At 36.6% G+C, this 24,850-nt stretch overlaps 1 protein-coding gene across 2 annotated transcripts in view; it reads left to right on the plus strand.

Annotated features, from left to right (window-relative positions):
• Window positions 1-24,850, plus strand: part of NPHP3 (nephrocystin 3) — a 51,572-nt gene that overhangs the window by 13,884 nt on the left and 12,838 nt on the right. For both annotated transcript variants that reach the window (XM_055569677.1, XM_055569678.1), the window contains exons 7-17: window positions 3,789-3,945; window positions 6,438-6,512; window positions 8,035-8,208; window positions 9,686-9,789; window positions 12,038-12,152; window positions 12,406-12,549; window positions 13,021-13,118; window positions 15,794-15,896; window positions 16,338-16,420; window positions 17,823-17,961; window positions 19,922-20,086. In XM_055569677.1, coding sequence (XP_055425652.1) covers window positions 3,789-3,945; window positions 6,438-6,512; window positions 8,035-8,208; window positions 9,686-9,789; window positions 12,038-12,152; window positions 12,406-12,549; window positions 13,021-13,118; window positions 15,794-15,896; window positions 16,338-16,420; window positions 17,823-17,961; window positions 19,922-20,086 — 1,357 coding nt within the window. The remainder of the gene's footprint in view (window positions 1-3,788; window positions 3,946-6,437; window positions 6,513-8,034; window positions 8,209-9,685; window positions 9,790-12,037; window positions 12,153-12,405; window positions 12,550-13,020; window positions 13,119-15,793; window positions 15,897-16,337; window positions 16,421-17,822; window positions 17,962-19,921; window positions 20,087-24,850) is intronic.

Genomic DNA, 24,850 nt, shown 5'->3' on the forward strand with positions numbered 1-24,850 from the left:
CCAAAGGCTCAGGGCTTGATCTCTGGTCAGGATCAAAGATTCCACAAGTGGTTTGTTATGGCATTAAGTGAGATTAAAACAAATATCCCAAAACAAGAAACCAAAGATGAACCCCAAATAAATGGCAGTTACAAAATCAGGCAAATAATAATTAAAATAATGGAATATACACATGTACATATACACCCATAAGCAAAATCAAAACAGTCCAAGAAAAATAAAGTCCAATTGATTGACCCAGTAAACAAAGGAAAACAAAAATTATATCTAATGGTTAAGAACTAAGCTAACTAAAAACAAACTGGAAAACAAAACTAAAGCAAGGTGCCAAGTGGAGAATAAAGCAATGAAAAGAAAACTAACAAATATGTTGAGAGGAAAGGAAAGAAAGAAAGAATAGATATGCAAAATTAAATAGAGGTAGATAAAGCAGACATATACATTAAAGCTTAACTTCAAAGTGAAAAGAACAGTAGGAAAAGCAAACAAAGAATAAATGTAGGAAAATAATAATAGGTTTTAAAAAAACTAAGATTAAAAAAAGAAAAGGAAAAAAGGAAGAGGAAAGGGGGAATAAAGAAAAATGAAGAGAGAGAGAGAAAAAAAAGGAAAACTCCACAGAACTGCAAAAGCCCAATGTAGAAGCAGAGGTTTATAACAAGGAAAATCATGATTGGATTGGCTGTGGGGAGAGAGAGGCTATGATGATGGCTCTACCCCTTACATGTGACTCAGTATTGCCTTGCTTCCATGGCTGCCTGGCTTTCCTTCACAGGCATTTCCCACCACGATCTCCTCCCTCACATCCCCTCAGTCCATCTGTCCACAGTCAACAGCAGCCCTTGCCCTAGGATTGCTCCACAATCCCTAAGTTCCAGCTCTCAGCCGCTGCACCTTCTGTGGACCTGCGTCCTTGTCCAGGATACATATGGCTGTGGCAAGGACTGTCTGATTCTCATTGCATTTAGGCTGCCACAGATCAGCTGGTTCACTCTCATAAATGTTTCACTCTCATAAATGTCTCATAAATGTCTACTCAGTTGCCCCAATGTGTGGATTGGACCCCTGCTTCAGGTCCCCGACCTGCTGTGGGTGGGTCCAGTCCTACTAACATTCCTGTTTTTCCTCCTAGTTCCTTCATCCTACTGAGTTTTTGTGTGGTTCTGTATATTCTTTTCTGGTGGTCTGGTACTCCTGTCTGCTCTCAGCTGATGTTCTGCACATACTTCTGTGTCTGAAGGTATATTCCTGATGTATCTGTGGAGAGAGATGTACTCCATGTCCACCTACTCCTCCACTATCTTGTTCTCTCTTTCTAATTGCATTCTTATAATCAAAGACAATCCTTGAAATTCAAAAAATTCTATGACTTTTCATACTTCAGTTCAGTTCAGTTCAGTCGCTCAGTCATGTCCGACTCTCTGCGACCCCATGAATCGCAGCACGCCAGGCCTCCCTGTCCATCACCAACTCCCGGAGTTCACTCAGACTCACGTCCATCGAGTCAGTGATGCCATCCAGCCATCTCATCCTCTGTCATCCCCTTCTCCTCCTGCCCCCAATCCCTCCCAGCATCAGAGTCTTTTCCAATGAGTCAACTCTTTGCATGAGGTGGCCAAAGTACTGGAGTTTCAGCTTTAGCACCATTCCTTCCAAAGAAATCCCAGGGCTGATCTCCTTCGGAATGGACTGGTTGGATCTCCTTGCAGTCCAAGGGACTCTCAAGAGTCTTCTCCAACACCACAGTTCAAAAGCATCAATTCTTCAGCGCTCAGCTTTCTTCACAGTCCAACTCTCATATCCATACATGACCACTGGAAAAACCATAGCCTTGACTAGACGGACCTTTGTTGGCAAAGTAATGTCTCTGCTTTTCAATATGCTATCTAGGTTGTTCATAACTTTTCTTCCAAGGAAATATTAATAAAAAGTTCCACACTGTTAGGCTTGTTTTTGATAGGTTATAAGATTAACATCATTAATGTAAGATCATTTTAATCAGGGGTTAGCAAACCATGGCCCTCAAGTCAAATCCAGCCAGTCACCTGTTTTTATAAATAAAATTTTATTGAACACAGATACGCTCCTTTATTTGTGTGTTGTCTACAGCTGCTTTCACAGTGTGCCACCAGCGTTGATTATTTCAGCAGAGACAGTGCGTCCTGCAAAGCCTAAAATGCTGGCTAGCTGACTCTTCACAGAAAAGGGTGGTGACCCCTGATTTCAGTAATTAGCGTTAACCTTCATTATTTTCTTTTTTAAGATAGATTGAGAGGCACTTGAACACTCGTATAAGTGTTAAATCATACTTTTAATTTGCTGAGGGAGGAGGTAACTACTTAAATCCAGTAAAGTGAGCAGTTTTCTTATAATGTGAATATAATCACACCAATGAATCTAATCTGCAAACAAAGGTTTTCTTTTTTTTTTTTTTTTTAACCAGTTAGATATATAGATAGAAGACAGAATCGGATAGATAGAAGGTTAAATAAGGGGTTAGTTTTTCTTTCTATACTTTCTATCTGATTGGGTTTAATCCTTCCAAAGCATTTTTTCTCTTTTTATTGAGGACCAACTCTGACTTTAACTGTGTATGGAAGTGTTTGGAGCCCTAAGCTTTACAAGAGACTCTGCAGTATAACCCATCCTTGATCTTTAAGACTATAGAGTATAGTCTGGATAGCCAGAGGCCAGGTGGCTGGGGAACCACCTGGTCAAGGAACCTTTTCCCAAAACAAGTTTGAGGATTCCTTCAACTTGATTTCCTCTAGTTGGAGTTCTTTACCTCCCCTCCCTGTTTTCCTTTCTTGTTTTTTTTTTTTATATTTATTAAGAATATATCCTGTTTTATATTTAACATCTGGGTAATATTTTATCTCAGGCGGTAGTATATGTCATTTGTTGTTTTTCTCGTTAATTCTTTAATCTTTGCAACCATGTTGTTTTTTTTTGGTTTTCCTCTTTGTTTTCTCTTCTGCTTTGTATTAGGGCTGGTATTTTAGTTTTTTAATGAAAATTCTGAATTGTATAATGGCTTTCCCTTGTATATACAGTACTTATTTGCCTCCCTAGACAAACTTTGATTTAATGCCTTTTAGAAAGGGAAGTTTATAGTTTTCCTTGTGATAAAGAAAATGCAAATAGTCTATAAGATTTCTAGAATTTAAATAGGAATAGTACAAACTATAGTTATAGTTATAGTACATTGTAACAGAATTTCTTTTTAACCTTTACCTTGGTCAAGATTTTTACCTAGCCTATCTAGCCTTTCTCATTTGCCTCTGGATCTTTCTTACAGTGCATCTGGGGTATAAGGATTCAGATCATTTATTGGATGAGTAAAGGCTAAAGGACTAGAGAAGAGAAAATCTTGAAACCTTGAGGCTGATAATATTTGTGTTTTAACTTGAGAATTATATAATTGTAAATGGAATTAGGTTTTCCATTTATTTGCAAAGTGTCATGAGTCTGGTGCATTATTTTGAGCAATGTTTAACAGTATTTTTGAGAAGTTGTTTTAAAAAATTATATTTAAATACATTTATGTATGATTTTAAATTTAATTTATTGCACAATTTATTGTCTACTCTGTCTGCTAGTGAATATACTGTACTTTAATATAAGCTGGAACAAAGCTATAAAAAACATCCATTTTTGGAAAGTTTCGCTTGTTCTGTAGCAGGGCCTTTCCTGGCCACTTGTCATTGTAGGAAATCCCCTTCTTGGCAGTTAGGTTAATAGACTATCTGTGTGCAGTGTAGCACAAGAAATACTGATTTCCAATCTAGCCTTTTATTGGAAGACTGTGAAGAAGCTTTTCTGAAAAACCCTGAAGGCAAACCACGATTAATTTATCATCGTTTGGAGGATGGGAAAGTCAGTTCTGACTCTGTCCAACAACTGATTGATCAAGTTTCTAACCTGAACAAGACCAGCAAAGCCAAGGTAAAATTCATAGGTTGTTTTTAAGAACATGCTTGGGAGAGCAGTGTGCTGGGACAAAAGCTATGAGGTGGGAGTGAGCCTGGCATGTTTGAGGAAAGGAAGGAAGCTAGTGTGGCTGGAGCAGAGTGAGTGAGGGGACGTGAGTAGGAGAGGTCACAGGGAGCCAATCCTGAAAAACCTTGGTTTTTCTCACTTAGAGCGAGGTGGGGAGCCATTGAAGGACTTTAACCAAAGAGGAAGAAATGCTGTTGTGACAAGGCTGTCTTGGGCTGCTGTGTTGAGAATTGACTGTGGTTTGAAGGGAGGGTAGTGGAGGGGTACAGAGCTGGAGAGCTCCTGCTGTTATCCAGACGAGAGTTGCTGGTGGCTCAGACCAAAGGATGTGATGAGAAGTGATAGGATTCTGAATAAATTTTGACAGAGTCAATAGATTTCCTAAGAGATTAGTTGTGGACTATAAGAGAATGAGACACGCATAGTGATATATACCTAAAAAGTGTATGATATGTAAGTGGACAAATCAGAATCATTACTGTGCATTTTTCTCAAGCACAGAGTTGTTCTATCTATTATTGGCCAAGGATCAGTGTAAGGAAGAGCCTTTTCCTGGTAACCCTTTCTGAGGGCTTTGGGAAAAGCCAAAAACTGATGATGAGTAGGAGAAGGATTTTATTATCCTTAGATGCAAAGCAGAATGTATTTTAGAATAGAGATTACAGGCTTTGCATTACTGCATGCTGAGATAACTTGGTAAATGTTTATAGTTAATGGTAAGAATACAATTAAACAACTCTAGGTTTTTCACAAAGTTTCTGTTTCTGTATGTCCAGCCAGAAAATAAGATCAAATGTGAATACAAACATTTTTCTTGAGGTCAGCATAACACAGTGAAGAGTCTAAGAAAAAAAGAGTACATTTTTATTATAGTTAATCTCCAGAGCCATTTCATCCTATTTTAATTTATTTTAGTGTCAGCCTACATTACTAGATGCTACAAGGGAAGTTACTTATTCTATAGATACTGTTTTTAAAAATTAGTATACAGGTTGAACTTTTTTATATAGGAGTCACAATCTCTCTACTATGATTATAAATTTAAATGTAGGCTAAACTTCTTTGCTTTGTTTTGTAGAATTGTAGTTTTACTGGTATAAAGATGGATTTTGAATGTTATGTATATTGAATGGTACAGAAATACATAAGATGAAATTAACTGTTTAATTCATGTGTGTGTGACTGTGTGTTTAAGAAAAAAAAAATGCCATTCAGGACATCAAGAGAAGGGACATTCAGCAGAGTGATTAAAACAATAAAGGCTGGTATTTGGCTTTGCCTAGCTTTGGAATGTTCATAACCCCAAAAGTGAAGTGATTAGCAAGGTATCTACAAGTTTTCACCTGAAACAAAACTATGAGAATTCAGCCATTGGAGTTTTCCTGAAAAAAAAGACTATTCCTTTCAGCTGGGGCCAAGCCCCCCATCCAAACAGGGAAGGAGCTGAGAGTGGCAGTTGTGGGGGTACCTTGTCCTCTGCACTCCCACCTGCTCCCCAGGTGAAGGCCCCCCTCAGCCTTGGCACATAGCCCCCTCCCTCCACCACTCCTCTGGATCATTCTATAAATAACTCACAGATATGCTGAGCACCTAGGCCCCAGGTCCACAGAGAAAAGCAGAGGAAGCCCCATTAACTCCCACTAAAGAAAGGCTGGTTCCCCCTGACCACAACCAGGGACCCCAACCCTTCCACATTTCCTCAGGTTATCCTTATTACCCTTCCCAAATAAATAGGCAGAAAGCAAGCAATATTCAGAGAGGGCTTTTATATGAGCCTACGTGTTGAGGTTGCATGATAAGAAGAAAGAAACAAAAATTATTTCCCCTGAGGCTGTGAGATAAAAAGAATCAAGCCAAACTTAGGAATACTTTCCACAGTCTCTGCTCCACAGGATAAAATCTGCTTCTGTTTGCAGGCAGAGATGGAGGCTCCATGGCCTCGCAGCACACCCAGGGGTGTACACGCTGCTTCCAAGGCCCCAGCACATACCATCCCACCTATCCAGGTCCTTAGGTTCCTGCTCTCGCGTGTCACAATGGTCAGCTGTGTGCATCAGTCCAGACAAAGTAGACTTTCAGTGGTGATACCAGGTCCTGGACAGAGTTTTGGCATCACCAATACCAGTCACTTTTCCAGATGGACACATGAACCAAAAAAAAAAAAAAAAGCATACTTTTTGTTTATTTGCAACATTGTTCACACAAAATCCCTTGCATGACCTTAGACAAGTTATTTAACTTGCCTCAGTTTCCTCTTCTAGAAAATGGAGAGAATAACAGTGTCTTCCTTATAGGGTTGTAAGGCTAAGTGAGCTATACACACAGAGCACTTAGAACTGTTCCCGACACATAAGCCTGTAAAAATGTTCAGTACCACCTCCTCCTCCTGTTAGTATTGCTTTCTCTTGTTGTTAAACTTCTTTTTTGTCTCCCCCTAGATCATTGATCACTTGGGAGATCCTGCAGAAGGAGTCTATAAAACCTATATTTATGTAGAAAAGATTATTAAACAGGTAAATATGCATTTCCTGTAAGATTTCATCTCAAATATCTTGACTGATTTCAACAAAATTGAGTTTTCCAGAAAAAATCACTTGTTTGCTTTTTTGAAAACAATACTTGGGTCGTGTACCCTTGTTTCTGGCAAGAGTCCATCCTATAGTATTGTTGTGACATTCCCAGTACTGTGTATCTGTATCTCTGAGCTCACAAACAATTTGATTCTTTAATACCCATCAGGTATAAAATGGATTACAAAAGCGGTAGGTAAAAAGCAAGTATATGAGGGATAATGTTCATCCTGTTCAGTAGAGTCTCCTCAGGTTCTGTGTGTACCTTGAGTTTTTGTAAATAGAAAAATTCAGGATGGATTTTACTATCCTCCTAACCATAGAGAGGAGTGATAACATACCTCTGTGTGTCTGAGGTCACGGATCACAGAGACATCTCAAACTAAAAGTTTCTATGATATCTCAGTATTATCTTGAGACTTTATATGAGTTAAATATTTTGCTTGATATTTACCTGTCTTTATTTTTAATATTAAAAATCATTCAAAATTATGTATCAGCAAAAATGCTAATAATAATAATAAAAAGTATTCCCTATCTTCAAGTAAAATGGGCATAAGAAGATGTTTAGCCTGTGTTTATTCTTACCTGCTGACCTCTCCCTCAGGGTACTGGGAACCCTATTTGAGAACTAAGGGTTTAGATTACTTTTTAAAAATTAACTCATGTTAAAGTATGGAGATATGTTATTAGAGAAAAAGAGTGAGCCCCGAAATAAGATGAATTAAACAGAATAAATGGTAATAAATGAAAATGGACATACTCACCAACTTTACCACTTGTAGGACAATATATTTTCAGTGATTAATATAAAGAGTAGATATCACAGCAGAGATATTTAACATAAAAAAACCCTAATTAGTAATTAAATTCTTTTTTTTAATTAAATTCTTATAAAAATGTAAAGCAGCATATATCTTAGACATTAGCACAGTCTTTAAAATTGTTCACTAGCCAAATACAACGCTGTTGTGTAATATTTTTCAGAAACCAGATCCCCTCTAACTTTAATGAAAGAGAGAGGTCTTTGTTTTTATTATTTTAATATTTTTTGTGTTGTTCTGTTAGTCACTCAGTTGTGTCCAACTCTTTGCGATCCCATGTACTATAACCCACCAGCTTCCTCTGTTGATGGATTTTCCAGGCAAGGATACTGGGGTGGGTTGCCATTCCCTTCTTCAGGAGATCTTCCTGATCCAGGGATTGAACCTGGATCTCCTGCATTGCAGGCAGATTCTTTACTGTCTGAGCCACCAGGGAAGCCCTAATATTTCTTTACCTTTATTTTTAAACTATTGCTTAATTTTATAGTTATAAATTGATCCCTGGAGGTACCATTAAAGGCCATAGGTTTGAACTTGCCCTCCAAGGTAGGTGAGGGCCACCTTAGGCCTGTGTGCTGACTATACTGTATAAGGTCTTCAGTTCCTTCATTCACTTTTGTGTGCTTGCTCTTGGTGTTCAGGACATCCTGGGCTTTGAAAACACAGACCTGGACACCAAGGATTTGGGCAGTGAAGATTCTATTCCAGAAGAAGATGATTTTGGTGATGTTCTGTGGGACATACATGATGAACAAGAGCAAATGGAAGCTTTTCAGCAAGCTTCAAATTCAGCCCATGAGTTGGGATTCGAGAAAGTAAGCATTTGGTTTACAGTTCCAACAAAAATCAGTTGCACTTAAAAGCTGTAACATAATTGTGGTTTAATCTAATTATAGTCAAGGTTAAGGACTGTATTAATAACTTCCTCATGGCTCAATTATCCATGTTGAGACATGTACTTAGGTTTGTATCATGTGAAAAAAAGTGAGATTCAAATATACTTATGAACATCATACATGTTTAGTTACAGATTGTGCTTGTGTGCAAAGTCACTTCAGTCATGTCCAACTGTTTGCAACCCTATTTGCCGTAGCCCACCAGGCTCCCCCATCCCTGGGATTCTCCAGGCAAGAACACTGGAGTGGGCTGCCATTTCCTTCTCCAATGCATGAAAGTGGAAAGTGAAAAGTGAAAGTGAAGTCGCTCAGTCATGTCCAACCCTCAGCGACCCCATGGACTGCAGCCTACCAGGCTCCTCCATCCATGGGATTTTCCAGGCAAGAGTACTGGAGTGGGGTGCCATTGCCTTCTCCGTGTTAGGTCATACAACCTAACAATTTACAAGGTTTATGAGGTCATAAATCAAATAAGCCCTTTGTTTTTTGAGAAGCATCATTTCTATCAGAAATATTTGAATTCCTGGGAAATATGATATGACAAACAGAAAAACTGATTGAAAAACTATACTAAGTAATTATTTATTGTAATTGCTAGAAATCTCTGCTACCCTAAAGCTCACACAAACTGCTTATTACACATTCTTTTGATTCCTCATCAGGTATCATTTACACCACTGGTACACTTAAACATCCTAACCCCCAAGATGACTTTGGAAACTCCTTTATAACAACTGAGATATTGCAGTTTTCTGAGAAAGTTCCTTTTCAGCTCTGAACCAAGTTTCCCTATCTGGGAAGGCCTCGGAAATAAGAGTTCTTGGGCTTTGCATAGAATTCACTCAGTTTCAAAAAGATCTTAGGTGGCCTGTCCTAACTTGATTCTCTGTAGCGAGTTCGGTGACTCCAAGGCTTCAGATAAGACCTTCTCATTGTTTCTCAGGAATCCCTGGAAACTGAGATGGTCTTCAGAACAGGTGTTCTTCTGACCAGGAGATATAGGATGCCTGCTGATGATTCCCTCAAGGTCTTCTTTGGTTCTTTCCAAGGTTCAGGAGCTCAGGGTAATATAGTAGCCTTCCTGCAACATTCTGCAGAACATCTGAATGGTGCAAAGCCCCACAGTGATCTGAAAGGCTGCCCCTCATCCATTAATTTACATTAATACTGTAGCAGAAGAAATTGGGGCCCATTCTTAGTTTACGCCTTTGGATATATTTAACCAATCATAAAAATAAGCAAATATGAGGGTACTACTGATTAAAAGTAGATTTCATTTTTTCTTGCAGCTGTTCTCCACTGATTTCAGAGAATAATTGGAAATTGACTCTATTTAGTATTTGAAGAGGCATGTTCTTCCTCTCAATTTACAATTTAAATTCATTTTTATTTCTAGTACTACCAGCGCCTTAATGATCTTGTGGCAGCACCAGCACCAATTCCACCCCTTCTTGTATCTGGAGGACCAGGCTCTGGAAAGTCCCTTCTTTTATCAAAGTGGTATGATACAGTGCAATTAATCAGTTATTGTTGTCATCATTTGAACTACTGAACTCATTCAACAAAGTGAATTATTGCATGTCTACCTTCCTGTAGAAGGGCCTGTATTGAATATTAAAAAAGCAAAAAGAGTAAAATAACAGACTCATGCCCTGAGAAATATACAACTTGAATGTTAGAAAGAAGATACAGAATGAGAAAGGAATAGCATTTGTGATTGTGTACATAAATTATGTTGTTTAGTTGTTAAGTCTGATGCTTTTGCAACCTCATGGATTGTAGCCTGTCAGGCTCCTCGGTCCATGGGATTTCCCAGGCGAGAGTAGTGGAGTGGGTTGCCATTCCCTTCTCCAGGGGATCTTCCCAACTCGGATCAAACTTGCATCTCTTGAGTCTCCTGCACTGGCTGGCTGGTTCTTTACCACTGAGCCACCAGGGAAGCCCACATAAAATATAGGTCAGGGCTAAGGGAGTGGTCAATATCAATATCAATAACCTCAGATATGCAGATCACACCACCCTTATGGCAGAAAGCTAAGAGGAACTAAAGAGCCTCTTGATGAAAGTGAAAGAGGGAGTGAAAAATCTGGCTTAAAACTCAACATTCAGAAAACTAAGATCATGGCATCTGGTCCCATCACTTCATGGAAAATAGATGGGGAAACAATGGAAACAGTGACAGACTTTATTTTCTTGGCCTCTAAAATCACTGCAGATGATGACTGCAGCCCAAAATTAAAAGATGTTTGTTCCTTGGAAGAAAAGCTATGACCAACCTAGACAGCATATTAAAAAGCAGAAACATTACTTTGTTGACAAAGGTCTGTCTAGTCAAAGCTATGGTTTTTCCAGTAGTCATGTATGGATGTGAGATTTGGACCATAAAGAAAGCTGAGCACTGAAAAATTGATGCTTTTGAACTGTGGTGTTGGAGAAGACTCTTGAGATTCCCTTGGACAGCAAGGAGATCAAACCAGTCAATCCTAAAGGAGATCAATCCTGAATATTCATTGCGAGGACTGATACTGAAGCTGAAGCTCCAAGACTTTGGCCACCTGATTCGAAGAGCTGACTGTTTGGAAAAGACCCTGATACTGGGAAAGTTTAAAGGCAGGAGGAGAAGGGGATGACAAAGGATAAGATGGATGGCATCAACAAGTCAATGGACATGAGCTTGAGCAAGCTCTGAGAGTTGGTGAATGACAGGGAAGCCTGGTGTGCTGCAGTCTGTGGGGTCACAGAGTTGGACTGAGCAGTTGAACTGAACTGAAGGGAGTGGTCAGTGTGACAGGGAATTAGGTGAATTACAGAGGCATGTACCTTTATTTTCAGTTACTGGGCTCATCTTTAAAGATTCATTGGGATTTTAAATATTTGAAATAAGACAGACTATTTAGAGTGAAATAAATCATGCTGCTGCTACTGCTGCTAAGTCGCTTCAGTCGTGTCCAACTCTGTGTGACCCCATAGACGGAAGCCCACCAGGCTCCCCTGTCCCTGGGATTCTCCAGGCAAGAACACTGGAGTGGGTTGCCATTTCCTTCTCCAATGCGTGAAAGCGAAAAGTGAAAATGAAGTCGCTCAGTCCTGCCCGACTCTTAGCGACCCACGGACTGCAGCCTCACCAGGCTCCTCTATCCATGGGATTTTCCAGGCAAGAGTACTGGAGTGGGGTGCCATTGCCTTCTCCGGAAATAAATCATAAAGAATATCAAAATAAAGGATAATCTTTACTGTGAATGTAAAACTGGTTCTTTAAATTATGGACTAAGGTTCATTTAAGCTAATAAACTCTTATTTTAGTTCATCATGTTATTTAAAAACAAGAGGTAAGACCATTTTCTTTCATTCATAGTTATTTTTTACATTGAGGAGTTACCATATGTTATTTCCTTTTTATTGCCCTTTTATTCAAAGTTATATTTCAAAATATTATTTTTGTACTTAACATAGAAACTTCTTTCTTCCTAGGTTAATGTTCATTTTGCTAATACTTTAACCTCAAATGTATAGTATTTTGATTAACATTAGTCACACCAATTTGTAAGTAAAATGAAGCTATAATTTTTAATGGCTTATTTAAAAGAATCTAAAAGTGGAGTAAAAATGGAAATTTCCCATATTAATTCAAAATTAACTGATTGTGTAATTACTAACAGGTAGCAATTGATGCTTAATGCATTGTGAATTCTTTTTTGTTGACAGTAAAAGAGGTTTATCTGTCTTACAAAAGGTCTTTTTCTTTCAGGATCCAATTACAACAGAAGAATTCCCCTAACACACTAATTCTTTCTCATTTTGTGGGGAGGCCCATGTCAACCAGCTCAGAGGCTTCCTTGATTATTAAACGACTGACTCTAAAGGTAGAATATACCATTTTGGGAGTTACTACAATTTTTCTTTAGATTCAGAAGTTGTCTGGCCTGAGGACCTGATGATAAACTAATTTTCAGTATTACCCATTTGTTTTGGTTTTGCATAAGGTTAAAAGTATATTCAATGCTATTGGGTCCTTCTGGTGACAATTTTGGTTTAAAATGCAGACATAGAAATATTTCTCACCAGCTGTGTGATAAAGTGTAGCTACTTTAATTTGTATGTGTTCTCACCTTGTAGTTGATGCAGCATTCTTGGTCAGTATCTGCTCTGACATTGGATCCTGCTAAGCTTTTGGAAGAATTTCCACGTTGGCTGGAAAAACTCTCTGCCCGTCATCAAGGCAGCATCATCATCATTATTGATTCTATAGATCAAATTCAGGTATGTTTTCACTTTGTAACCTATTGATACACTCAGAAAAAGACAAAAGTATCAGTAATGACAGATGTTTAAATCATGTTTGTGAGAAAAAAATGTTGAATTTGTTTCTTTTATTTCTGCTTAATTTATAGAGAGGAAGCATGTGGACAATACAGAAACACACACACACACATACATATATGTATGCCAGTAGACACTAGTATCTTGTTGGGAAGGACCAACTATATTTTCACTATTAGCAAATATTGTTCATTTTGACAAAGTTTTAGGGCTTTGACATTTCCTTACAAGCCCAGAATTCGGATCAGTGATGGTAGTGTTTTGCCACTTATTCTTCTAATATTCTGCAATAAATAATCCCCAAATAAGATTTTACCCTTAATGAGAAATATAATGGGAATTTCATTTTAATTGGAAAGCTTTTGAAATATTTTAAATTAATAGATGGAATTTTGTTTTTATATTTTTAAGCAAGTTGAAAAACACATGAAATGGCTGATAGATCCCCTGCCTGTGAATGTAAGAGTAATTGTTTCTGTGAATGTAGAAACATGCCCTCCAGCGTGGAGGTAAGCTGCTAACATTAGTTATTTCTGGTTACATGAAATATTTTAAGTACAAAGAAAGGTGTTTGATACGTGATTATTTCTTATATTTTTCATGTAAGTGGGAGTGAGGATAGGGAGAAGTGGACAAATTCAGGAAAAGGATGCAATCTATAGCATTTTGTGGGAAGTTAGATCTGAGATGTGAGGGAGAAGACTAGGATGGCCCCCAGGTTTCTGGCTTGAGAAATAAAGTAAATTGTGGTTCCATGAACTAAGATGGGAAACACAGAGGGCAGGCAGGTTTGTGGAGGAAAGGTCATGAGTTTTGTTTTCAGACATGGTTTGTTTGAGTTGTCAGTTAAATAGCTCCAATTGGTGATTTCTGTCTGGTAGGCAGTTAAATTTATGGGTGAGGAAAACAAGGGAAGAGCTGGGCCAGGAAAAATAAGACTAGCCATCTGCGATCCTGAAATGCAAGTCCAACACTTAAAAAGGGATGCAGTGGTTGAGTTCTGTGAAGTGGTGTTTCTCAATCTATTTTTGTCTCTCTACCCCAGGAGCATTTTTAGTAATGCTTTTCCTAATCACCTCCCTACCAAGAAATTTTAATATCACACATATACCATACATAAATTCATGAAGAAAAACAGATATATGTGTATTTGTTGTTCAGCTGCTAAGTCATGTCTGACTCTTTGCAACCCCATGGACTGCAACATACCAGGCTTCCCTGTTCTTCCCTATCTCCTAGAGTTTGCTCAAACTCACACCCATTGATTGAGTCAGTGATACCATCGAACCATCTCATCCTCTGTGTCCCCTTTCTCCTCTTGCCTTCAATCTTTTCTAGCATCAGGGTCTTTTCCAGTGAGTTGGCACTTTCCATCAGGTAGCTAAAGTATTGGAGCTTCAGCTTCAGTCCTTCCAATGAATATTCAGGGTTGATTTCCTTTGGGATTGACTGGTTTGATCTCCTTGCTGTCCAAGGACTCTCAAGAGTCTTCTCTGGCACCACAATTCGAAAGCATCAATTCTTCAGCACTCAGCTTTCTTGCAAAGATTAAAAGTATACTCAGTGCAATTGGGTCCTTTTGCTGACAGTTTTGGTTTAAAATGCAGAGATAGAAATATTTCTCACCAGCTGTGAGAAACATGACTCATACCCATACATGACTCTTGGAAAAAGCATAGCTTTGACTATATGGACCTTTGCTGGCAAAGTGATGTTTCTGCTTTGTAATATGCGGTCTAGGTTTGTCATAGTTTTTCTTCCAAGGAGCAAGTGTAATTTTGTGGCTGCAGTCACTGTCCACAGTGATTTTGGAGCCCAAGAAAATAAAACCTGTCACTGTTTCCACTTTTTCCCCAGCTGTTTGCCATGAAGTGATGGGCCCAGATGCTATGATCTTGGTTTTTTGAATGTTGAGTTTTAAGCCAGCTTTATCACTCTTTCACCTTCCTCAAGATGTTCTTTAGTTCCTCTTTGCTTTCTGCATTAGGGTGGTGTCATCTGTATATCTGAGGTTATTGATATTTCTCCCAGCAATCTTGATTCCAGCTTGTGAGTCATGCAGCCTGGCATTTTGCATGATGTACTCTGCATATAAGTTAAATAAGCTGTGTGACAATATACTGACTTTATGTACTCCTTTCCCAATTTTTAACCAATCTGTTGTCCCATGTCCAGTTCTAACTGTTGCTTCTTGACCTGCATACAGGTTTCTCAGAAGGCAGATAAGGTGGTCTGGTATTTCCACCTCTTTAAACATTTTCCACAGTTTGTTGTGATCCACACAGTCAATGGCTTTAGCCTAGTCAATGAAACAGAAATAGATGTTATTCTGGAACTCTCTTGCTTTTTCTATGAGCCAATGGATGTTGGATATTTGATCTCTGATTCCTCTGCCCTTTCTAAATCCAGCTTGTACATCTGGAAGTTCTTGGTCCCATACTGTTGAAGCCTAGCTTGAAGGATTTTGAGCATAATCTTGCTGGCATGTGAAATGAGCGTAATTGTACAGTAGTTTGAACATTCTTTGGCATTGCCTTTCTTTGGGATTGGAGTGAAAATTGACATTTTTCAGTCTTGTGGCCACTGCTGAGTTTTCCAAATTTGCTGGCATATTGAGTGCAACACCTTAAAGCACCATCCTTTAGGATTTGAAATAGCTAAGCTGGAATTCCATCACCTTCACTAGCTTGCTGGGGAGGGGAAATCTTACACTTTTTATGTATAAAGCACAGATTTATGGTTTATAAAAAGCATAAGATTTCCCTTCTCCAACAAAGAATTTCAGCACTTCATTGAGAATGGATGTTATAGGGTGATTAAATTTGACTGAATTACAAGTAATGTTTGGTCAAAGACTATGTCTGGCACTATTCCTCATAGGTACCAATACCGATGTTATTTTACTGATTGTATAGAACATAGAACTAGAAATGTTTTACCAGTTTACTGCCACTATATAAGCTTTTATGTTATAACAGTGTTTGTTGTGATTAATTGCTAAAAGTAATGACATGCATATTATAACATGTATAAAGGAAATAATATTACTTACTATATTTAACAGATTAATTTTATGAAGGTAGTATAAAAAATTAATTCTTATAATGGACTTTGATTTGTATTATGGGAAGCTTTGTTGTTTCATTAGAAAAGAATTTCATTTTTCTTTTTCTTTAAATAAAAGGCTGTGGCCTACACTTCATCTTGACCCTTTAAATCCAAAAGATGCAAAATCTATTATAATTGCAGAATGCCACTCTGTAGACATTAAATTGAGTAAAGAGCAGGTAAGTATTTTTAATTTTGCTGCTCTCTTTTACTCTCTATAGCCTTCTTTATTAAAAAAAAATACCTTATATGAGACTTAAAATTCAATATGGGAACTCTGTGTGGTTCCAAGGAAAATTGGAATTTAGTCATTACTTTGTTAAATGCATTTACCCTTAAACTAATAACAGATATAGAACAAGCAATAAAAAAGACTTTGGTCTTAAGGCTTACTTTACTATATTATATTAAGCAGTATTTTAAAAGTGAAAAGGCATTTGTATGTTGACAACACTTGTAGTTTACCACAACACGGCAGTCATGCCACTGATGAGGTGGCAGGAACTGTGTTATTTCTTCAGGGACATTTGCTGATGGCTCAGTTGTAAAGGCCACTTAATTCCAGGGTGGTTTTGTATTTTTGTTTTGTTTTGTTTTGTTTTTTTGGTTAATTGGTACAGGAGAAGAAGCTAGAACGACACTGTCGTTCTGCTACAACCTGCAATGCTCTTTACGTCACTCTTTTCGGCAAAATGATTGCACGGTAAGTGGTAGTTATTTTATGTTATCTTCAGCAATTTTGTGTTTGCTGCAGAATGCTTCTTCACTGTGTGGAACAGAACTGAGCATTATGGCAATCTCTCAGGCCACTAAGATTCTGGTGTTCTAACTGTGATACTACGACTTGACTGTGATGCTGTAGCTTGACATCCATGATAATGTGACGACTGAAAATTGCTAGCCCGTGAATATCAGAACTTGTTGAATATATTTGTCTGGTTTTCATCACACTAACCTTTTCTCAACTTGGGGCTGCAAAAGAAGGCCATCTTTGTTCTAAATTGTCACCTTGAGGCCCGTAGTTTTGGGAAAGTGAGGAGGCAAATGAGGCATAAAAAGTGTTATTTCAGGTATCTTTCAATATCAGTAGATAGGTATATTGGTAGGAATTTTTAATTGTCTCTGTTCCCACATCCTGATAAACATTTCATCTTACAGCAGAGACTTCTATTTTAGACACTCATTTGTAATGTGCCTTTATATAAGCAGTGGAGAGTTTTACTACTTTTACTTCTTCAGGACAGCCTCACCTTACTTTGTCTGTTTGAAACCAGAGGTAAAAAAAAAAAAAAGACTAATACTTGTTTTGGTATTCATCAGAGTAGGTTGTAATCCTAGCACAATTCATACTGGGGAAACTGAAACTAGTACTCTTGTCTCTCAATTCCACATTCTCACCTGAAGCACCAAATTTGAAATGAAGAAAATCTTTCAAAACTTTGAATTGCCTGTGATATTTTCACTGACCCCTCCCCTTGTCCCCAGAGTTGTAGCAGTGAATCTGAGAGCAACAGTGGCTTGCATGAGTACAATTCAAAAGTGTTGAGTCATGCATTTCGTATTTTTTCAAGTAATCTCTTTTAAGAGGGACTATGGACCATTTTTTGTTTTTTCACCATTCTTTACATATTAAAAAAAAGAAACTACTGGTAAATATTATGTACTGTTTTAAAACAAACCCTATCTACTGTTTTCCTTAAGCTGATATTTTCTAAATTCTGGTTCTGTTTGTTTAAATTTAGTTTGCATGGCTAACTAATAATACTTATTTGTAATTATTTTCTTGCTTCCTGTATGTAGGTGGTGTGCATCTAGATGTATCATGTCATTTTTTTTATGTTCCATAGTGTGCAGTAATTACTTGATACATAGTTAATTCCCAGCATATGTTTATTACATTGAATTAAATGGTATACTAAAATAACTCTGATGATTCTAGCAGTCCCATAAAACTAATGTTTTCCTGGGCCATGTTTTATCGAATTCCTGTTGTTACCAGTTGAACAGTATAAAAATAGATAAAGTAGAGCATTGTTTTTATTTACCCCCAATTATTCAGTTGTTGGCAGACTGTAAGAAATTAAATCTGTTCTCAATTCCAACAGTGCTGGGAGAGCAGGCAATTTAGATAAAATCCTTCTTCAGTGTTTCCATTGTCAAGATACTGTTTCATTATATAGACTTGTTCTGCGATCTATCCAGGAGTCCTTGGCAAACGATACAGATAAAGAACTAATGAAACAGGTAAAATGTAATAAAGTTATAAAGGGAAGATTATTTTGCCATGTTTGCATTTGTGTGTGAATCGAAGTAAATGGTAAATCCCTGTAATGTTAAATATGTTTCAAGCATATACTATACCCACTGCCATAGCGTGCTTATGACCAGAAGTGATATCTCAGGGAATCTTCATTTTCCTGATTATCATGGAGATTTTTCATCTTTTCATGCTTCTTGGCTTTTCTTGTTTCATCTTCTGTGAATTGCTGGGTCAGGTCCTTTACCCATTTTTTAACTGAGTTGACTTTTCTTGTTGATCTGTTAGTTTTTAAAGGTTCTGCATATTGAATACAAATTCTTTGTTATAGAGTTTACAAATTAATATCTTCCCTGTTCTTGTGTTTTAACCTTATGACATCATTATACAAAGTTTTGTTTTAATAAAGTGAGATTTATCCATAGTTTCTTTTATGGTTTATGCCTGTTTATCTTATTTTTTAAAAATCCTTTGCTGTCATAAAAATGATTTCATATTTTTCCCTTCAAAATATTTTATAATTTTGTTCTTCATGTGTACGTCCTTAATGCACATTACATATTTTTATTTATTGTGTGAGGAAGGAATATTCTTTTTTTTTTGCCACACTGCACAGCTTGCAGGATTTTAGTTCCCTGACCAGGAATTGAACCTGGGATACTTCAGGGAATTCCCAGGAGCCTAATTCTTAATCTTTTAAAATATAGCTAGTTAATTGTTCATTTTATTTTATATATCTTTTCTACTGATTGGGAATGCCACCTCTCAGGTATCAAGCTCATATATAAACGTGAGTCTGTTTCTAGGCTCTTCTGTTCCAATTTACTATTCCTTATCAATACCATTGTTTTAATTATTAGAACTTTAAAGTAAGCTTTGATATTTCATTGGGCAAACCCCTTCTTAATATTTTTCATAGTTGTCTTGGCTCATTTCCCATGTGTATCTTTAGAGTTGGCTCAGCAAGTGCCATGGAAATTCAATATGCAATTTTAATTGGAATTGCACTGAATTTAGAGGCTAATTTGGGGGAAATTATCTTATATCTTCTCCTTCATGAAAAACTAGATAGTTCTCCATTTATTTAGTCATCTTCTTGGATGATTTTCAAATAACATTTTATCTTCTTTCCCATAAAAGTTTTGAACATCTTTTGTTAAAATTTGTTTCTAATGACTCTGTAGTAGTTAAAATAACTTGTAAAACTTTTTTGTTGCTGGTTATTCAACTTAGTTTTCGGAAATTCACTAACAACCTTGCTGAGCCCTTATAGTTTTAACCTGGATCCATTTTTGTGTTTATTTCTCAGCTTGGGGGGGTTCCTGTAGGTTGGACTTTTCTTTTTTTTTATTTAATTTTATTTTTTAATTTTACAATATTGTATTGCTTTTGCCATATAGCAACATGAATCCGCCACAGGTATACACGTGTTCCCCATCCTGAACCCTCCTCCCTCCTGGACTTTTCATTCTACCTCTAAGCCCACAAGCTTCCTTCCTTGTCTTCTTGTTCTGCTATTTATTTATCTAAATTTTCAGTTTCCTATTTGGGATACTTGGGAGATTTCCCTTTCTTTTCTGAAGGTTCAGTTATGATTTTAGAAATGTTTTTTTACTTGTTGTTATCTGATATTAAGATGCATTTGTACTAAGAGGGTTGTTTTCTTCCACCATCTTCCCAGAATTGGAACTCTTTAATTAGTTTACTTTTTCTATATGTATGCTATCTTTGGCATGCTACATTTTATATGTACACTGTCTTATTCTTGATTAGTGTCTTTTGGAAAGTGTGTTTTATTTTAAGAAATCTGTTTCTTGGTTTATTAAATCACTTGAATGATAAATTTGAATAAGTTAATAAGCGTAAAAGAATTATGGACATTTTAATGGCTATTAGTTAACAATAGAGGTACTGTATAATCACTGTTAATTTATTTTATCTACCTAGATTCTCTGCCTTGTAAATATTAGTCACAATGGTGTGAATGAGTCAGAATTGATGGAACTCTATCCTGAGATGTCCTGGACTGTCTTGACCTCCCTTATTCACAGTTTACACAAAATGTGTTTGTTGACTTATGGTTGTGGTTTGCTCAAGTTTCAACATCTACAGGTAAATGTTATCTTAGTAAGGTTTTTTCACTTATTGAAATATCTACATATCATTGCATATGTATTATGCTATATAATACCATATTTTTTCAAATATTTTAATTAAAAGACAAAATTGAAATCTCATTTGGCATTACAGATATTTTTCCAGTAATTTTAGGTTAGATACAAAATTTGGCTAATATTCTTATGAAGTAAATACCTTTATGAAATGGCTACTACTTTAAAAGGTAGTTTTTTCTGAAAAACGTTTTTTCAATTTTATGTTTCATTGTATTGTTGGTGTAGTATACGTATTTTAAGAGCTTGGGTTCTGTCACTCTGCCTCAGTTCACAGCCCAGCTCTTTACAGCTTAATGTAACCCTGGGCAATTTCTCTGAGCCTTGGGCAGATGTTTTCTGCTTACCTCGGGGGTTGTGAAGATAATTAACTGAAATGGTGAATAATTAATTGGTCCTGGTGAAGTCCTAAACATGATTTCTAGCACCTAGTAAATAATGACTAATATAACTCCTTTTTTTGTACCACATAATTTGCATCTGTTAATCCCAAATTCCCAATCCTTCCCTCCCCAACTACCCCTTCCCCTTGGAAAACACAAATTTGTTTTCTATGTCTGTGATTCTGTTTCACAGATATGTTCATTTGTGTCATATTTTAGATTCCACATATAAGTGGTAATCATACAGTTTGTCTCTTTCTGACTTCGCTTAGTATGAAAATCACTAGGTCCATCCATGCTGCATTTTAATTCTTTTATTTATGGCTGAATAAATATTCCATTGCATATATGTACCATGTATTTTTCATCTATTCTCCTATTGATGGACATTTAGGTTTTTTCCATGTCTTGGCTATTGTAAAGAGAACTACCATGAACACAGAAGTGCATGTATCTTTTTGAATTACAGTTTTTTCTGGATAAATGCCAAGAGTGGAATTGCCAGCTCTTATGATTACTCTATTTTTAATTTTTAAAGAAACCTCCATGCTGTTTTCCATAGTGGCTATACCAGCTTACATCCCTACCAGCACTATGGGAGGGTTCCCTTTTCTCTACACCCTCTCCAACATTTGTTATTTGTAGACTTTAATGATGGCCATTCTGACTGGTGTGAGATGGTACCTCACTGTAGTTTCAATTTACATTTCTCTAAAAATTAGCAATAATGAGTATCTTGTTATATGCCTATTCACCATCTGTATGTCTTCTTTGGAGATATATCTACTTAGGTCTTCTGCTCATTTCTTGATTGGGTTGTTTGGTTTTTTGTTATTGAGTTGTATGATCTGTTGGTATATTTTGGAAACTAAACCTCTGTTGGTCACATCATTTGCAAATATATTCTCCCTTTGTTTGTCTGTTTGTTTATGATTTGATTAAGCCCTGATGGTTTAGTTTTGCTTTTATTTCTATTGCCTTGGGAGACTGACCTAAGAAAACATTGGTACAGTTTATGTCAGAGAATGTTTTGCCTATGTTCTCTTCTATGAGTTTTATGGTGTCATGTCTTATATTTAAGTCTTTAAGTCATTTTGAGTTTGTTTTTGTGTATGGTGGGAGGATGAGTTTTAACTTCACTGATTTACATGCAGCTGTACAGCTTTGCTAACACCACTTGCTTTTGAAAAGACTGTCTTTTCTCCATTGTATTTTTTTGCTTCCTTTGTCAAAAATTAATTGACAGTAGGTGTGTGGGTTTTTCTTGGCTATTTTGTTCCATTGATCCATAGGTCTGTTTTTGTGCCAATACCATGCTGTTTTGGTTGCTATAGCTTTGTAGTACTGTCTGAAGTCTTGGGGGGTTATGCCTCCTGCTTTGTTCTTTTTCCTAAGGATTGTTTGTCAATTCTGTGTCTTTTTATGGTTCCATATAAATTTTAGGATCATTCGTTCTAGTTTTGTGACAAATGTCATGGGTAATTTGGTAGGGATCACATTAAATCTATAGTTTGCTTTGCGTAGTATGTCCATTTTAACAATATTAATTCTTCCAATCCAAGAGCATGGGATATCTTCTATTTTTTTGAATCATATTGTTTCCTTTATTAATGTTTTATAGCTCTCAGCATAAAGTCTTTCACCTCCTAGGTAAGATTTACTCCTAAGTATTTTATTTTTTGCTATGACTTTAAAAAGAATATTTTTTTACATTCTCTAATATTTCACTTTTAGTGTAAAGAAATACAACTGATTTCTTTATGTTAATCTTATATCCTACTATCTTCCTGAATTCATTTATCTCTTCTAGTAGTTTTTCTGTGGAGTTTTTAAAGTTTTCTATATGCAGTATCATGTCATCTGCATATAATGACAATTTTAACTCTTCCATACCAATTTGAATACCTTTTACTTTTTTCTTTCTTTTTTTTTTTTTTTTGTCTGATTGCTGTGGCTAGGACTTCAAATACTATGTTGAGAAGTGGGGAGAGTGGGCATCTTTGTCTTCTTCCAGATTTTAGTGAGAAGGCTTTCATCTTTTCACCATTGAGTATTATACTGGCTGTGGGCCTGTAATAAATAGCTTTTATTATGCTGAGATATGTTCCCTTTGGATCTACTTTGGTAAGAGTTTTTATCATAGATGGATGTTGAATTTTCTCAAATACTTTTTCTGCCTTTATTGAGATGATCATGTGTTGTCTTTTCTTTTGTTGATATGGTATATCACATTAATTAATTTGCATATATTAAATCATCCTTATGACTCTGGGATGAATCCATCTTGGTTGTGGTGGTGTATGATCTTTATGTGTCGTTGAATTCAGTTTATTAATATGTTGTTAAGAATTTTTGCAACTACATTCATCAAAGATGGCCTATAATTTTCTTTTTCAGAAGTGTCTGGTGTGGTATCAAGGTGATGGTGGCTTCATAGAGTTTCTTTGGGAATGTACCTTTCTCTTCAGTCTTTTAGAAGAGTTTAGGAAAGACTGGTATAAGTTCTTCCTTGTATGTTTGGTAGAATTCACTTGTGAAGCTATCTGGCCTTTGACTTTTGTTTGTAAGGAGTTTATAAATTACAGATTCTGTTTTACTTCTAGTTATTGGCCTGTTCAAGTTATTTATTTCTTCTTGATTCAGTTTTGCTGAATTGTATGTTTCTAGAAAGTTGTCCATTTCTTCTAAGTTGTTGAATTTGTTGACCTGTAATTGTTCCTAGTATTCTCTTATGGCCCTCATACCAAAAAATATTAAGTCCACACAGGCTACACAGGGATGCTCCCACATAAAAATGGTCCTCCAAGACCACAGTAGATAACTGTTTCTCCTAAATCCATAGAGTAAGAGAAATATAAGTAAAACGAAGCAGAGGAACCACTCCCAAATAAGATCAAGAGATTCCCCTGAAAGAACAAATGATGAGACAGACTTCTTCAATCTAATAGACACTGAAACAACAAGATAATGAAAATACTGAAGGAATTAAAAAGGACTATTCATAGTAATGTAGGTTACTGTAAAAAGAGACTAGAAACTAGAAGGAGGAGCCAAGAAAAATTAGAAAATTCACTTGCTGAAATGAAAGCTGAGCTAAAGGCAATGAATAGCAGAATAAATAATGCAGAAGAATGAATAAGTGATCTGGAAGATAGAATAATGGAAATCACCCTATCAGAACAGCAGACAGAAAACCAAATGAATTAAAAAAAAAAAAAAGCAATATGAGACTTATGGGATACTATGAAAGCATGTCAGTCTATACATAATAGGGATCCCAGAAGGAGAAGAAAGAGAGAAGGGGGATTGAAAATATATTTGAAGAAATTATGCCTGAAAATTTCCCAAACCTAAAGAAAGAAACATATCTTCCTGTGTACAGGAGGCACAGAGGGTCCCAAGCAAGATAAACCCAAACAGACCTATATCAAAACATACTATAATAAAAAAAATGGCAAAAGTTAAACATAAAGAGTGCAAGAGAATAAGGGGGTGACAGAGAATGAGATGGTTGGATGGCATCACTGACTCAATGGATATGGGTTTGAACAAACTCTGGGAAATAGTGAAGGATGGGGAAGCCTGGCATGCTGCAGTTCATGTGGTTGCAGAGTCAGACATGACTTATCAACTGAATAACAACAAAATATAAAGAGAAGATACTTAAGGAAGCAAGAGAAAAACAAAGAGTTAATTATAAGGGAATCCCCATAAGGCTATCAGCTGATTTCTCTACGGAAACATCACAGACCAGAATAGAATGACAAAATATATTCAAAGTCCTAAAACAGAAAAATCTGTAGCCTAGGATACTCTACCCTCCAAGATTATCATTTAGAACTTTTCAGATGAGCAAAAACTTAAAAAAAAAAAAAAAAAACAGCAATACTAAACCCATCCTAAAGGAAATATTGAAAGGTCTTATCTAAATAGGAGAGAAGTAAGAATCAATAGGGAAGAGAAAACCACAATTGGAAAGTAAATCATTTAAATAAGCTGGTTTGTTATTTAGTCACCAAGTCATGTCCGACTCTTCTGCGATCTTATTGACTATAGCCCGTCAGGCTCCTCTGTCCATGGATTTCCCAGGCAAGAATACAGGAGTAGGTTGCCATTACCTTCTCCAGGGGATCTTCCCAACCCAGGGATTGAACCTGCGTCTCATGCATTGGCAGGCAAATTTACCACTGAACCACTGGTACACAGATATTTAAAAATTTCTGTCAAAGTGGTGATAACCACAACAAACAGCAAAAGGACAAACATGAAGATATAAAAGAGGACATCAAGATCATAAAATGTGGGGGACGAGCATAAGAAAA

The sequence above is a fragment of the Bubalus kerabau genome, chromosome 2 (genome assembly GCF_029407905.1).
Source record: "Bubalus kerabau isolate K-KA32 ecotype Philippines breed swamp buffalo chromosome 2, PCC_UOA_SB_1v2, whole genome shotgun sequence".
NCBI classification, from domain to species: Eukaryota; Metazoa; Chordata; class Mammalia; order Artiodactyla; family Bovidae; genus Bubalus; species Bubalus kerabau.